General features: G+C 33.0%; 1 protein-coding gene across 2 annotated transcripts in view; it reads left to right on the top strand.

Moving 5' to 3' along the window:
* The window catches only part of RSRC1 (arginine and serine rich coiled-coil 1), a 164,618-nt gene that overhangs the window by 22,355 nt on the left and 126,345 nt on the right, over positions 1-15,918 (top strand). For both annotated transcript variants that reach the window (XM_081955300.1, XM_081955299.1), the window contains one exon: positions 7,402-7,578. In XM_081955300.1, coding sequence (XP_081811426.1) covers positions 7,402-7,578 — 177 coding nt within the window. The remainder of the gene's footprint in view (positions 1-7,401; positions 7,579-15,918) is intronic.

Below are 15,918 nucleotides of genomic sequence, written 5' to 3'. Positions count from 1 at the left end.
GATAATTAGAAATGTAGCATAGTAAACTGGGCTTTTCCTGTAATTAATCGAGGATTAATTACTGGAGGTAATGAAGTGGTTTTTTAAATGCATTAAGGTGAAGTACAGAGAATTGCAAGGCTTTGTGAGTTGCATAATTATTTCACACTGTTTGAGCATAGCTTATACGAGATCGCTAATAAGCATCATTGCATCATTATGTATGCACTTAAAAAGACTTACCACCAAAATGACTACCTAATTATTTCTAATTGACAGGACTCAATGTTGTCACTGAGCAGTTTGTAGCCATTTTAAGATTCATTTAACCATCCTTTGGGCCATATGATAGATGGAAAAGGCTTCAACTACATGCTGGCCTTGACTGGTGTTGTTAATCAGTTTTGGTGAGCTTCAGTTTGAAATGCTTTTGCTCATTCAGAGGTCAAAACCTGAAGTAGTCCAGGCAAACTTTTCCTTTTGAAATCACTTTACTATATTCATTAGCAATTAGTAAAATAATTGTGTCTGTCACTATATTTGGATTTCCATACCAGTTAGTATTCTTTCATCACTGCTTTCTTTTGTGCTATATTAGTTTTTCCAGGTACCAATAATATTCTTCCCATAGATCCTTAACAATTTCAGTGTAATGGCATATGTTCCTATAGACTACTTTTATTCATTTGTTAGCTTAAACACTGCAATACATTTCAACACAATTCTCTTTGTTCCCAATGGATTGCTGAGTAAAAATTTCTATCCAAAAACAACATTTTAGGGCTTTCATGAATTAAAAAAAAATGGCAATTAAACATTAAGACTAGACGTAAAAGGCGGTCATACTGAATTCTGACATTTATTCAAAGATAACTACTTTAGTCATATTTATATTTGTTTTGTGTGCTGTTTTGAGTTGTTAATATACACAATTGTTAACACAATTGTTAATTTGAAAAGCTTTGCTAGTGACCTGCTATATAGTTGTTTTATTGTACTTTATTGGATTTAATATGGCAGGCCATTAGGTGAGCATATGTAGAAGTTTTCAGTGTGTGCATTGTCCTGCTTAGCATAATCATGACCATCTGTAAGATCTTGTTAAGTTATGTAAGCCACATATTAAGCAGTAAAACACACAACAGATTTAATAAATGAATTCATTATTATCCTTTCTGTTGTAGTGCTTTAATGCTTAAATCATAAAATTTAAAGTATATGAATACTTCTAAAGTAAATAGCCAAATTTATAAAGATACATTTATCCCATTTGCTTTGTTACAGATTAAGCACCACAACAAATCTTTTTTCAGCAAATTCCTTAATTGCAGTCTATTTCAATTAAGAGCTTTTATTAGGCTACAAGTCCATCACATTAATCAATATGTTCTACACATCTGCAGGGATCAGTTTCAGAAAACTACAAGTTTTATCTTGAACACACCCTGTGTCTTAAAAGTCATATTATGGTTTGGATTGCAAACTTTATTTCAAAGTATGATTATGTTGCTAATTTTGATTGATTAACAAATTGTAACTAATAACATTATAATCTAATAGTTTTAGATTTATTCAAAATAACTCTGGTTCACGGGTGTCAAACTCGTGACATCATGTTATCATTGCGACTTTCCCCTCCTTTTGCTAAACTGAGGGTGGGCATGGTCAGTGCGTGACACATCCTGCCCATGACCCGCAAATTTGACACCCTTGCTCTAGTTTTATTTAAATTGAAACCCATCATTAAGCAATTCTTAGGAGAGCAGCACAATTGAAGAAAATGCCACATCCTAGGGCAATTATGCAACTATTTGAGTTATTTGAGGGACCATCTTTCCTCATATACCTGTCCCATCAGGTCAAGCATGAGGCACGCGTTACAAATCTCATCATCCTAGGAATGTCGTTTTGCAGAACTCATGGAGATAATCTTTTTTGCTGTGACACCCACTTTGTGGAACATTATCCTCTCAGAGATCAGATTTGCCCTGATTCTGCTGGCTTTTTGCAAGGCAAAAACATGCTTCAGAGCACTGATGATGTTACCTAGTTTGGGTAATGAAACAAGAAAACAAGCAACCTCAGAGAGCATCAAGGACCCCTCATGTCAACCCTGAGGGGCAAATATTCTCCTTCATTAGACATGCTTCTTGCCAACAGGCCTGGGGAGATGGTAGTCTGGTGGTACAGTAGTTGTACTAATTGTTTTGATGAATGTGTTTATGAGCTGAATTACAAATATGAGTTTTATGTATTTTATGATGGTTCTACATATCCTTGTATATTTCTTGTTTCTGAATTGAATTGTCTACACATTTTATTTATTACACTTTCAACAATAAATAATGTGATTTTGAGAAGTTCTAGTAAGATTCCAATAATAGTTGAATGTCAGTTCTTTGGAAACCATCTTAGGTTTGATGGCTGGATTTAAGAAATGTATAAACTAGATGCAGTAAAGAATTCATTTATCTAGACTGGGTTGTGTAAAACCTATATACAGTACTTCAGTAGTGTGATACTGTGTCTTAACAACAGTATTGGTATGGAATATTTTTCAATGAAATATCCATACACATTTACTATGCTACTTTCCTCTTCTCTAACCCAGTCCAACCCAGATTCCACTGGTGTGCTAAGCATAGATTTTAGGGATGTGGAACCTCTTGAACCAAATTTGAATTCATTCAGTGTGATTACTTTCATGTTGAACAATATGAGATAGCTGCAGATACACCACTGAATAAAAAATATGCAATTCTATCAGTTCTTTTCTCTTAACTGTTGCTGTCTAATTTTGAACGATTTTGTTCTTCATTAGTAAGCTTGTAATTACCATTATTTGAAAACAATGGGATATTAGTTTAGTTTTAATAAGTGTTGCTGGTATTAGACAAAAGGTTATTGATTGATTTGATTCTCAAAATATAGCATACTAGCAATTTGGAAAATTTCAACAATGTGATTAGTTTGGTTTTCTAGTGGATATAACTTACTTACTTAACCTGTCTTCTACAACAGAGGAGGAAGAAGATCCAACCATTTTTACCCTTCTGAAAACTATATATGTCAATGGTTTTTAAATGCTGGATTTTTAAAAAAAAGGTTAATGAATGCTTTATTGTATTAGTGTAATATTGTTGGGTGAATATTAAATGACAATGACCACATTCACTTCAGAACAATGAAAATTAGTAGTTTCACTCTTTATTAGGATGATATTGCAGAAGTAGTGTACATTTAATTAAGTGTAGTTTCCTTTTGGTTATGGAATGCAGATCTGTTTTTTGTCGCAAATTCTTTCTAGTTTTACAGTTTTTCCACATGTTTTCTTTCACCATTTATGATCTTTTTCAAAGCAGTTCTATAGGACTTAAATCACTTAGTATGCAGCACAGTCCTTATTTGAACAATAAACGCCATTTTAAAAAGTTCTTAGATCTTCTGTTACTTCATAAATACCAATGTATAAAATGTTATGCAGTTGTAATGCCTACCTGCTAATTAGATGCAGATTTTCTCAAACCTGTTTTAAAATCTGTTTTATTTGTTTCAACTTGGTTAGTGTTTGGACTACATAGGGCACTTGCAAAACCAATTATGCTTATGAGCAGATGTTAAATTTACTGCAAGATATTTTGTTCAATATTTAATATTTTAATTACTTGTGAAGAAATTAAGAAATTAGTACTTGCTGTATAATAACTGGATAGTCCTTTATAGATATTTTCAGCCTTTTAAAAAATATGTGTGCTAATTGCTCAAGAAATAGATTGCTTATGAGTTTAGATGGTGGAATCTTGCTTATATGGTGTCAATAGTTAGAGTGCTAAGTGATGCCAAGCACCTGTGTGCTCTGCAAGTTAGACACAATAATGTTCTCCATTAAATGAATCATTCCAGATCACCATGCTACTTTTATAGCTAAGTAGTTTGGCATTTGATTTTAACAATAATAATTGGGATTTTAAAAATGCTGAATAAACATTCATACAGAATTTTTGTAACTTAAATCAAGTCAAACATCCCCAGTGATTTCTTTCCCTCTGCATTTGACTTGCCTAGATCAGCTCATAAGCCTGATCGGTTTCTTTCTTAAATTTATTTATTTCTTTGTCAAATGTATTTACCACCTATCTCACAGTGGGGCTTCTCTGGGATGCTTACAACAATAAAAAGAAAGAAATGAAGACAGTGTAAACAAAACTGAAATAAAATAATAGGACAATAAACTGAACACTGAAAAAGAAAATGAGGTTAATAAAAAAAGAACTAAGTTAGATACAGTTAAGTCTTGATTATTAGGGGGGAAATGTTATGATACAGGATACAGTTAAATAAAGGAGGGATAATGATAATGTATATACAGGTATGGGTACAACATAAGGAAATTGGATGTAAATTGTAAACAATGATTTGGAAAGAAGGATTAGAAAACTTTGTTATTAAATATTATGGATGTTTAGCTAGAATAGGACGTAAGGATTCAGTGTTATTGGAGGATTTTAGAAATAGTAAATGAAATATGTGATTATGTATTAAATCTTGATATATTTTATGATGAAGGACGTTTAAACAATTATAGTCAAATGAAAATGGAGGTATGATGATGGTAACATGTATAAATATCTGAGTTAAAATACTTGAGTTAATATGAATTATGTTTGTTGGCTGTGGAAGAGATGTATGTAAGTCTTTTTGTAACCAACTGATACACTTTCTACAGTATGTAAAGAAGGATATGTTGTGTTTCTTTTGAAAATTAAAAATAAAATAAAAATTTTATTTAAAAAGAAAAAGGAAATGAGAATACATAATATGATAACAAATATAGGTGGAGAATAGAGAGCAAGAGGGGAATATGCCATCAGTCCAGCAGCCATCTCCAGCGTTGAACTCCACCATTTGAAATTGTTTCAATTAATCTTACTTTTTTTTTTGCAGTATGTGCTCAGAACTGAACATAATGCTGTAGTGATGTTTGAGCAATGCAACATAATTTTTTATACTTTTGACCACACATGATAGTTAGGATGTAATGGGATACTTCGTTAAATACTTTAAATCAAGATGTATCTATTTAATGAGATAGATATGTCTCATTATCAGATGAGATGAGGCTAATCTAACCAGATGAGACTTGGTTATCCATCCATCCATCCATCCATCCATCCATCCATCCATCCATCCATGCAATTTACATAGCCATCACAAGTTATTGTACAACAAACCAAGTTAAAATAAAATAAAAACCATTATAAACATCACAAAAGCTAAAATACAGAGTGGCTGAGCAGATCAACTCAAGTCACAGGCATAGTCAAGAAAGCAAGTCCCTTGGGGCCTCAGGTTCAGCCCAGAACCAGGTCTTCAGGGCCTTACAAAAGATCAGCAGGGTGAAGGTCATCCTGCTCTCCATAGGTAAAATGTTCCACAAGTTGGGTAACACAGCAGAAATGACCCATCTTCTAGGCCCCATCAAGCAACATTGTTTAGTTGGTGGGACCTGAACCATGCTCATCCTTCCTGACTAGATCAGATGGGCAAACAACCATGCTGCCTGGCTAAGTAATCTGAAAAATTATGTAGAGGTTTGGTTTCAGTTTCCAAAAAATGCTTTCAAATGAACTTATGGACTTAACATCTGTCTGCAACACTCTGAAGCAACTATGTTTTTTCTCTGGGATTGCACTGATGTACTTTGTACCTTTATGTGATCCCAGGAAAGACTATGACTGCTTTCAGGAATTGCAAACCAATGCTACATTCGTATTCCCAAACATTTTGAAGCACTGCTGAGTGATCAGTTCTGAAATGCTACAATTCTGGAGTTCCAAATTGTTTTTAAGTGGGTGTATACATGAACTCTGCTTTGAACCCTAAATTGCAAAACCTGGACTTGCATTGTTTTACCAAAATATTTCAGATGAGCTGTGATTTGACAGAATCAAAACATAGTTTATTCCAGCGTTTAGTCAAAACAAAATCTCATTTATATTAGAGTGGTTTAAATAACAAGTACAGTAGGTGAAAACTGTTGCACAACCTCCCCGCCTCTTATATAGCTTACATACTGGGGTATCAACCCTTCATCTTACCAATACCTTAGTTGCAGCTGATGTTTGACTCATTGTCCCCTTCTCATTTTTTCTATTTCTTTCCTTTCTCTGCTATTTCTCTCAGATGTAGCTGATATTCAGTCATTGTCCCATCAATCTCATATTCTTGCAAATGTCCATTGTAGTATTTTGTTTTTTCTTGTAAGATAACAGTTGCCCTCTTCCAATTGTTTGGCACATCTTTATAAGATTTCTGAATGGTATTAAATGCATATTTTATTAAGCTATCAACTGAAATCTTCATATTGTCCTTTAAAGGTAAGTTTGAGTTTGCTCAAAGTAAATATAGATTCCCTGACCATATTTCTATAAATCCCATACTTTTTTCCATTCTTTGAATTGCCTGATGAAAAGCGCATCCTCCTATTAGAGCAAAATAGGGGATGAGTTAGTTTTTTGTTTTTGTTAGCTATTAGCATTTTATTCCATTTAATGAGAAGTTGGTATATTGATTCCTTTCTTTTTCCTTTATATATTTCAAAACACTTTTTTTTCTGTTGTTGTTTTCCAGTCTAGGAAACTAGAAAAAGTTGGTCTTAAAAGAAGACAAGTTATCATCAGTAACCTTCTCAGTAGGGGAAAACTGCAGAGGGGAGTATTGTCCCAAACTAAACGCAGTTTTATTTTTGTGTATTTACTGGATATCCCATATAATTCAAGATTAGCTTTTACTCATTCAGACGGGATTCAGAAGGACTATAGATACTGTAAAAGGACCAAAAAAAAAGGATGATAACTTTCCCCATTATTAACTAAAATAGGGATTTTCAGACATTTTCAAGCTGCCTTAGTTTTAAAACAAAATTTCCCAGAACCTCTGTTCAAAAAGTAAAGCTTGGGTGATAGAAAATGGGCTATGTTTAAAAGTTTCCTCTTTTTTTTTTGTGGCGAACCATAGGGTTCCCTCGACATGTTTTGAAAAATCTTGAATTAAGGATATTGTCAAAATATTATGGTGCTTGGGTGGTTTTTTATTCTTTTATGAACAATATTCTTTTAAAACTAGTTCATGTGGCTCTTCTGGAGCTTCCTTTCATATGAGAGTCTGCTATGGTTTCCTGTTCTTGTTTCTCCATGGAAGGAAATGATGAATCCCTACTTTTGATATACTTGGCCCCTCATGTTTATAATTAATCTTTTTTATGTTTGTTTTCACATACTTCATTTTATCTACATCTTTTGAAAAATACATATTTGTGAACAAACTAAGTTTAAGAATAAGTGAATATTGGTATTAAAATTATTGTAATTGTTTTTTGTAGTTGTTACTTTACATGGTTTTTGTTGATTTTTCTAATTGTAGATCACATTCCAGACCCCAACAGCGATCGTACAGTCGCAGCAGTGAAAGAACTAGTCACAGGAGAACCCGTAGTGGGTCTCGTGAGAAAGAAAGACGTAAAGGCAGAGATAAAGAAAAAGCAAGGGAGAAGGAAAGGTCCAGAGGAAAAGACAAAGAGCAGCATTACAACAAAAGCGGGTAGGTAACACGGGAAACATGTTAAATAAGCTATTTTGAATGTTGTTATATAATATTTCATGTTATGGGCTTTTCATAGAAATTTAATTGGCTCTTATAAGAAAATGGATGTGGAACTGCATGGTTTACCCTTTGATTTAATTCAGCAATGCTTTTTTAATGTTATTCCTGAGGCTTTTCTACCACTGTTCCTGTTCATGCCTCACATGAGTGGAGGCCCCTTGCAAATGGATATGATAAGGAGCTTGCAGACAGAGGGGAAACTGGAGTAAATGGAAGATCACCTTTTAGACCACATTCTTATTTTTAAGTAGAAAATACAAGATGCAAAGTCGGAATATGATAAAACAGTATGTTAATATATCAAATAAAAGCAGATGAAACAGTAGCTTATCTACCAACAAAATAGCTATATAAAGCAAAGGAATTGTAAAATAAAATTATATAGCATCCATCCCCAAAGATATAGAAGCAGAACAGATATTGGCTTATATATTCCCATAATATAAAATTAAAATGGACATATTTGTAAAAGATTTTCTGAGTTGTGTAAAAACATTTACTCCATTAGATATTTTGAACTATTTTTTTCATGAAAAACTATATTTTTATGAAAGAAAAACTAATAAGAGAAAAATTGTTTCAATTTTTTGCAAATATTTTCAAAATTTAGCAAATGATTTTGTGGACCCATAAAGGGATCTTCTTTCTAAAAGAAACACTGATCCTGAGGAATACATTCAAAGAACATCCTAGCTGATTTCAAAAGAAAGCCTGTGTCTGAGAAATAGTATATTTTCTATGGGTTTATTTTATTTTATTTCTTTACCTGATTGATTATTGGGCCTCCCTCCAAATTTTATTGCTTTAGATAAGCCAGGTTTTATTTTATTTTATTTTATATAGTGGCCCATCTCAATCTGGGCAGTGAACAATTCTAAAACAATTAAAAACAATATAAAATAAATATATGCAGCAGGCTGAAAAAGTACATATGAATTTTCTTAGTGATTTCAGTAGAACATATTTACAGTAAAAAAAGATTAAAACAATTATGAATATGAACTATAGGAAAACCTTCTAGGAAGCATGGCAAACTCAGGCCAACTCTGCAGAAATGAGGATGTGGTAGAAAGAGCAGTTTATGAATGAATTGGCTCACCAAAATCCTCTCTGTATTAAGGAGAAGATCTGGGATCACCCAGAATGCATCATATATGTGCTCCCACTAAAGCAGCATCTTTAATGGTTTTATAACTTTGTGAGCTAGGAGAGTCACTTTTGCCCAAGCAGTGGTTTGGAGCCTTTAAAAGAGCTACTGAGTTCGCCGACTTCCTTTCTTACTCACTTTCACTGGATATCGTTTGTAAATTGTTTTGGGGAATTAAGACTCTTCAGAAGGACAGGTTTTATTACACTGGATTATTTTTCTTCAATCCTTAGCAAAACAGGTTTAATGTAAGTTGAAGAATATCACCTGCTTTTTATTTGGAAATAATTAGCAAAAGGGTGATTAGAATGTTGATTTTGGAAAAAAGTTTAAACAGACTAAGCAGGGATGACACACCCTTGTGTCATAACGGGGGTGTCACGTGACAATCGTGACTTTTTCCCCTTTGCCAAACTGGGCATGGGTGTGGCCCGGGGGTGGGTTGCTGCCTGCATTACTGCCAGTTCGGTGAGCGCGCAATTTTGCTCCACATGTGTGCGCATTTGCATTTGCCCATAAATGCAATTACAATTGTTCTGGCCATGCGCAGAACTGAAAAACAAGATGGTGCTGCCGCCCGCACCGCCAGGAAATTGGTTCGGGGGTGTGGCTGGCCTGAGTCACTTGGGTTCCAGCGATCCAGGCCACTAAACTACTACTGGTTCGGCCAAGCCAGTCCAAACTGGTAGGAGCCCACCACTGGTGTGGCTAGTACATGACGCATCAGGCCACAGACCCCAAGTTTGATAGCCCTGGACTAGGATTCACTAGAAGCAAAATAATGAAATAATTATAAGAATATATTGTGATTTGTTTCAAATTTTATTAAAATACGAGTTTTAAGTTAAATCTTTTCCTGGGAAAATGTGGATTAGAGAAAAATGTGGTGATACTTTAAAGGCTAGTTATTAGAAGCAACTAGAAAGATTACAATTAAAGGAGAAGTCCCACTAATAGAGAACAGAGAAAAAATACTTTAACTCTGGAAAATTCAAGGATTTTTAGCAACAGTATACTCAGAACTTTCTGTTTCTGTAAAGATGGACTCAAAAGAGAAGAGGATAAAATTGAGAATTATGCTGTTTTGGATATATATTTAAAATTAACAGGCTACAAGAATGCTATTGACAAAGATGTTATATGGATTTAAAAATGAAACCGGTTTCTGCTTTAATACTTAAAAGGGATACACAAATAATAAATCAGAACAATGACTTGGTAGTATGGATTTCAATTTTCTGGATTAAGATTGAATAATGAAGCTTCATTGTTGGCTAATAAATGAAAGATGAAAAATGACACTAAGAGATTTTAGGTTAAAATATTAGAGGTGGTGATAAATTATGGAAATTTTACTTATCTTGATGAAGGAAAAAGTCATTACATTATATTTTTTTCTTTTTTCATAATTTTTTTTCTTCCTCTCTTTTCTTTCTTCTTTTTATTTTTTATTTTTCATATTTTTGTTAGTTTGTACTAGTTTTTTAATCTTTAAATTTCAATAAAAGTATTATTTAAATAAAGGGGGAAACTTCATTGGGATAATGTGAGCTGTAGAAAAAAAATTCACAAGCCATTTAGGTTTTTAAAACTAATAACCAGCACTTTGTAATTCAGCCAAAAGGAAATTGGCAGCTGGTGTGCTTTTAAGCACAGTCATAAGGTGGCTCTTTTGAGTTTTTCCAGAAACTAACCTGGGCGCTGAGTTTTGTATCCTTAAGTTTTGTGACTAGATGCAAAGGCATGTAGAGTTTGTTATAACAATCCATCCTAGATATCACTAGCATTTTAAAGGTTGCTTTCTTCTAGAAAGGGATAGGGTATATCAATTAAAGTTAGTCATAGCTAAGGTCTCAATATATAAAACCTGAGAAAAAAAATAGTTTCAGGAAAAACCCATCTTCCAACTTCATATCTGTACTTTCTGGTGAATGTGACCTCATTTGGATTTGGAACAGCTACTACTTCTTTAAACTATAAGTTCCCACTTTATCTGCTTTGATTTACGCTTCTTCATTAAATTATTATTGACTTAATGTATTCTGAATGACCATTATATATAATGGAATTGAATTGCTCGAAAGAGAAAATGCTAATACTTTATCATACCGTCCAACTCTAATTAACAGTGGGAGGCATATAGAACCAAAAAATTCATAAAAGTATTAAACCATACAGAAAGCATGGACTAAAAATGAAAAGCAATGCAAGTCAAAACAAAATAGCCCTCCTTCTCTAATATGTGATGTGCATGTTATTAGCAGACTGATAAATATTGAAAGAATTGAAGACAGATTTATTGGGACAGAGTAGATTGGTAACAATGATGATGTTACCTTGTTAGGTAATGAAATGTCTGCAAGAAAACAACTAAGCTCAGTGGGCATCAAGGACCTCTTAGATTGGGAAAGGAGCACTTATCTTAAAATGACATGAGTAGAAATCTTCCCAAGATTCAGAAACCTCTCATATAAAATATGATCAATGGATACAGAATTTACATGTTCTAATACAGAGGTGTCAAACTCAAGGCCTGGGGCCGGATCCGGGGCTGCCCTAGAAATAGCAAAGGACTGGCCCGTGGTGCCTTTGGAGGCTGTCGCAGCCAAAAATGGAACTCCTGGGGGCCACATGTGGGTTGCTCCCGGTTTGGCCAAACCAGTAGTAGCGGCAGCACTCGCAGAAGAGTTGTCCGCACGCCCAAACTAGTAGTAAAAATATTTGCAACCCACCACTGCTGTGGCCCTCCCAAGCTCTTTTTTCATTGACAGAGAGTTGCAGGAGGCCATTGCAGCCGAAAATGGAGCTCAGGAGACCGTTTTTTCTGGCAGAGCACTCAGGTCACCACAGCACCCCTGTGATGTCGAGCTTGCAAGTGATGCCAAGCTGGCCATGACCATCCTGACCACGCCATCCCCCGAGGTCAAACACAACCCTGATGCGGCCCTCAATGAAATCGAGTTTGACATCCCTGTTATAATAGATAGGCAGCAATAGGCAACAGTGGGAATTACTTTGAAAGAAGAACATTAAGTTTACACTGCATATTATACTTACAGAAAACTGGTATTTCACTTAGTATTTCTTTCTTTATCAAATCTATTGTATTATACTAGGCCGCCCACTTGCCTAGTATAATACTCCCAATCATGTTTGCTAAAATGGATAGGACATTTTCTTAAAATGGTTAGAAATTTGATGATCAGATTGGATCATTCCTTCTTGTCATGTGGCAGCATTGTAAGTTCAGTATTATTATTTTTTTGTCTTTTAATGTTCAGTAATGATAGAAGAAAATATTTGTAGGTCAGCTGAGTTTGGTGGTTTTCTTGCAGATTTTTCATTACCAAACTAGGTAACATCAGTGCTAAAAAAGAGTGAGGTTTGAACATTTTTATATACTATGTACTATTTTATATACAATTATCATATAAAAATAAGAGCAAACCCACTCCCTTCTAGAATTATTGATGTTATCTAGTTTGGCAATGAAACATCTGAATGAAAACTACCAAGCTCAGAGAGTACCAAGGACCCCAAAATTCAGTAATTCTGGCAAATGATTTATACTGGATTATTTTGCTATAGGTCATTTTCTTTCCTTCATTTAATTAAATGTTAATGTTAATCAAAATGCTCAAATGTTATCTATTTAATTTTCTTTTTAAAATGCTTAAATATTAAAAATGTTAAATTCAGTGGAAAGTTACTATTTTTTTCTTATATTGTTTATAAAGTGTCATTTTTGCTTCTTAAGATAATCGGTTTATATGACATAGTGATGCTAGGTTTAAATGCATAATTGGAACATCAGCATTATGATTTATTGAAGAAAGGAGTATTTATTGCATACTATAATTTAACCAGATGTTTTTCATTGGCAAAACCCCTGAAAGATCATTTTAATAGTTCTCTTTGTGAGTTGTTGTTCAGTGAAACCTTTTATTCTAATAAAAGTCATCTATCAGATTTCCAAAAATGACTATACTGTGTTAGGTACTTCTTTATTTTTATGGTATTTCATGTCTAGAGGTAAGTAAATGCATTTCTATAATGTTATACTTAAGTTACTCTCCTGATACTAATATTGTCAAAATGTGCATAAGTCTGAAACAAATTAATTTAAATCTAGTGCTTACATCTGTCTCTGATTTATTACTTTATATATACACATGAGCATGTGGGCACATCTATGCCTTTGAGCTTTCTCTCTGATTCAGCTTCTCTGAAGAAATGAATTGCTTCCAGGTTGTAGCTACATGTGATGATTGCAATCTTAACTTTGCTAGGGATTACGTACTGCAGCAAGTTTTTGTGATGGTGGTATGTAGAAATTTTAATAAATTTAATGTTATTACAAAAAGCATCATATTGTGTTAAAATAATTTGTAATGTACTCTCTTGCAAAAAAACAAACTTCTAGATGCCATTCTAGTCTATTACTGAGCATCATTTAGTAGCTGTTTTTGTCCAAAAAATATTATTTGACAGTTTATTAAATATGTAAATAAATTAAAAAGGTTCTGTTAATAAGCTTTTACTTTTTCTTTTTAAACTCTAGAAAGGTTAGAGAGTTCTAGGATTTATATATCAGTATTACTTTGCAGTGATTCTCTTGAACTTACATAAAATAAATCTTTCCAATAATTTTGGAGAAACAAGATTGTTAACTAGGTAAAACATACACTTAATCCCTAAATTGCTTCAACTCTAAATACTTTAATGTGACTTTTCTTGAAACAAAACAAAACCCAGGTTGTTTAGAATCCACATATTATGATAGGTTAAAATAATTATTTCAATAGTTAATGAAATATTTTCTTGACTGATTTTATTCTGTGTAATATTCATAATTATTACATAATTAAAATTACTGTATTTTTGTTCTCAGTGATCAACTAATATAAGATCATTGAAATCAAGGATTTCATACAAGTTAGGAGCAAATGCTAATAGGCTTTTGAATGAAAATGGAAAGAATGTTCTTTATGTAATTAATTCCTTATATACCTTTTAAGTGGGATTGAATTTTCATTTAATCAGACAGGGATCAAAAAAATATCTGTGTAGGGAATATGGATCTAAGAAACTTTTCTCTTTACAAGCTATATGTCATTTTGAAGAGTTATTTAGTGCAACTTGAATAAGAACAGGACAAAGTAGAAAGATTTTGCACAGAACAAATGCATGTACATATTAAACCAATGAGTTGATGTTCTGAGTTAGGTGCTACTCACCATGAGAAAACAGTTTAATTGAAAGTTATGCTTTGAACCTCATTGTTCCATTCCTAAAGTAATTCTAAATTTAGAATATTATACATTTTAAATTCTTTTCCTTTTCAAAATTAAAAATGCAGAATAAATGAGAATCTTTTTTTGTGTGTGTGTTCTTTTGAAGAAGTAATTTTGGACCATTTTTAAAGTCTTTCAGTAATAAATAAAATCCATAATTGGTGTTTCATGAGGCCCACTAAACTAACAAAACATAATTTCAGGTTCTCCATTTCTCCAGAATTTTTAGCAAGAGAAAAAAGCAATGAATGGGCAAAAAGTTGGATGTTCAAAGCTTTCATACTCTATAGTGGTTATTTAAATTTGCCTAACTACTGGAAATGATAATGCAGAATTCCTGTAATGTGTTAAAGCCATCAAAGCATCCTAATTGAATAATAAGGTGAGAAAATAATGGTAACAAATTGAAATCATCATGCGTATTCTCAGATGAGTTTTAGGAATACTTTTAGCATAACTGGAGGTGTGAAATAATTTATTTCTTAGTCCAAGTTCCTTCTGTACCTATTCTATTGGACTTTCCCCCACCTTTGCCTTTTTACTGGTTTTCTAAATAAGGTTGCTTTCCTGTGATAATTTGGCTTTGCTCAGCTCAAAGCTTTGCAGTCAATAATCCATTTAGAATACTTGGAGAAAAGGGGGTGTGGGGTGTGAGGTTTAGATAGGAAGTAGTGATCTGGAATTGTAGTGAAGCCAAGATATTCCTTCTTTATTGCAGATTACAATAATTTAAAGCTATAAAACAGTTAGTGTAAGACAACTATTAAATTAAAAGGAAAAGATGTTTTGATCTATATAACAGATTCTCCTGTTTTATTAAAACAAGGGTAAGAATTAGATCAACAATTAGTGTCATAAAGATCTGTTAAATTGTATTAAATCACATTTTTTCCTTTTATTTAAAAAGCTTTTCTCTTGTAGAAAATCAGATTTTCGTATGGCATTACTTAGGATCATTACCTAGAGTCATTATATAACACATTTAAATATTTTGTGCATGATTGAATAGGTAAACTTCAGTCTTTTGAAAGATTTCTGTCTGGAATTTTTCAAAGAGCAGAAATTTAGATCCACGATCTTCAAAGCTGTTATTAATGAAAAGTTAATTTTTTAAAAAAAGATTTCTCATTCTAGAATATGTATATTATAATATCACATTGGGAAATACAAAGGTAATGTACATTTTCCTTTACAATGGAAAGCAATTTATTCTTAAGTAAACCCAAAAATTCATCTTTTGCTTATACCATGTTTGTAACACGGACTCATATTCCATAAATTTCATAACATTTAAAAAACATCCTCACTGGTAATCTTTTAAAGTAACTTCCTAGGAAAATGTTTACTAGTGTTTTTCATTTTAAATTAACTCATTATTATAGTTCTTTTCATAGCTAGTGGCTATAATTCCTTTGTCAATAATTTGTATTGATACATTTATAGTACATGGCTGATGTTCAAAATAAACAAGGACTGTTTGAGTGACAGCAATCATAGATTGTTGGAACTTGCCTTTTTTTCTTTACCTCATAGTACTTTATGCAGCAGGGAGTCATTTATGCTAATTTTGCCTAATTTGCATATAGGTTATAAGAGTTCTGTAGTATATACCATGCTCAGAACTCTTTTTAAGTGCCTGTTTAGATCAAAGTGGGTCTGTGTGATAGCTGTTGTCTGACATCAAGCTGTGTGGTGTTGTTTTCATTAAACATTTATCATGCTTCCAATGTGACAGCAGGCAACTCTGTGTTTGAGAAACATGTTTCTATGCAACATTTATTGGAAAAGATGAGATATTTTAAAGAGGTCTTGTCATCGTTCAGGATTAACAAATGC

Source organism: Natrix helvetica (genome assembly GCF_964273705.1).
Source record: "Natrix helvetica genome assembly, chromosome: 5".
In the NCBI taxonomy this organism is placed as follows: Eukaryota; Metazoa; Chordata; class Lepidosauria; order Squamata; family Natricidae; genus Natrix; species Natrix helvetica.
This window is presented reverse-complemented; position numbering and strand designations above follow the sequence as displayed.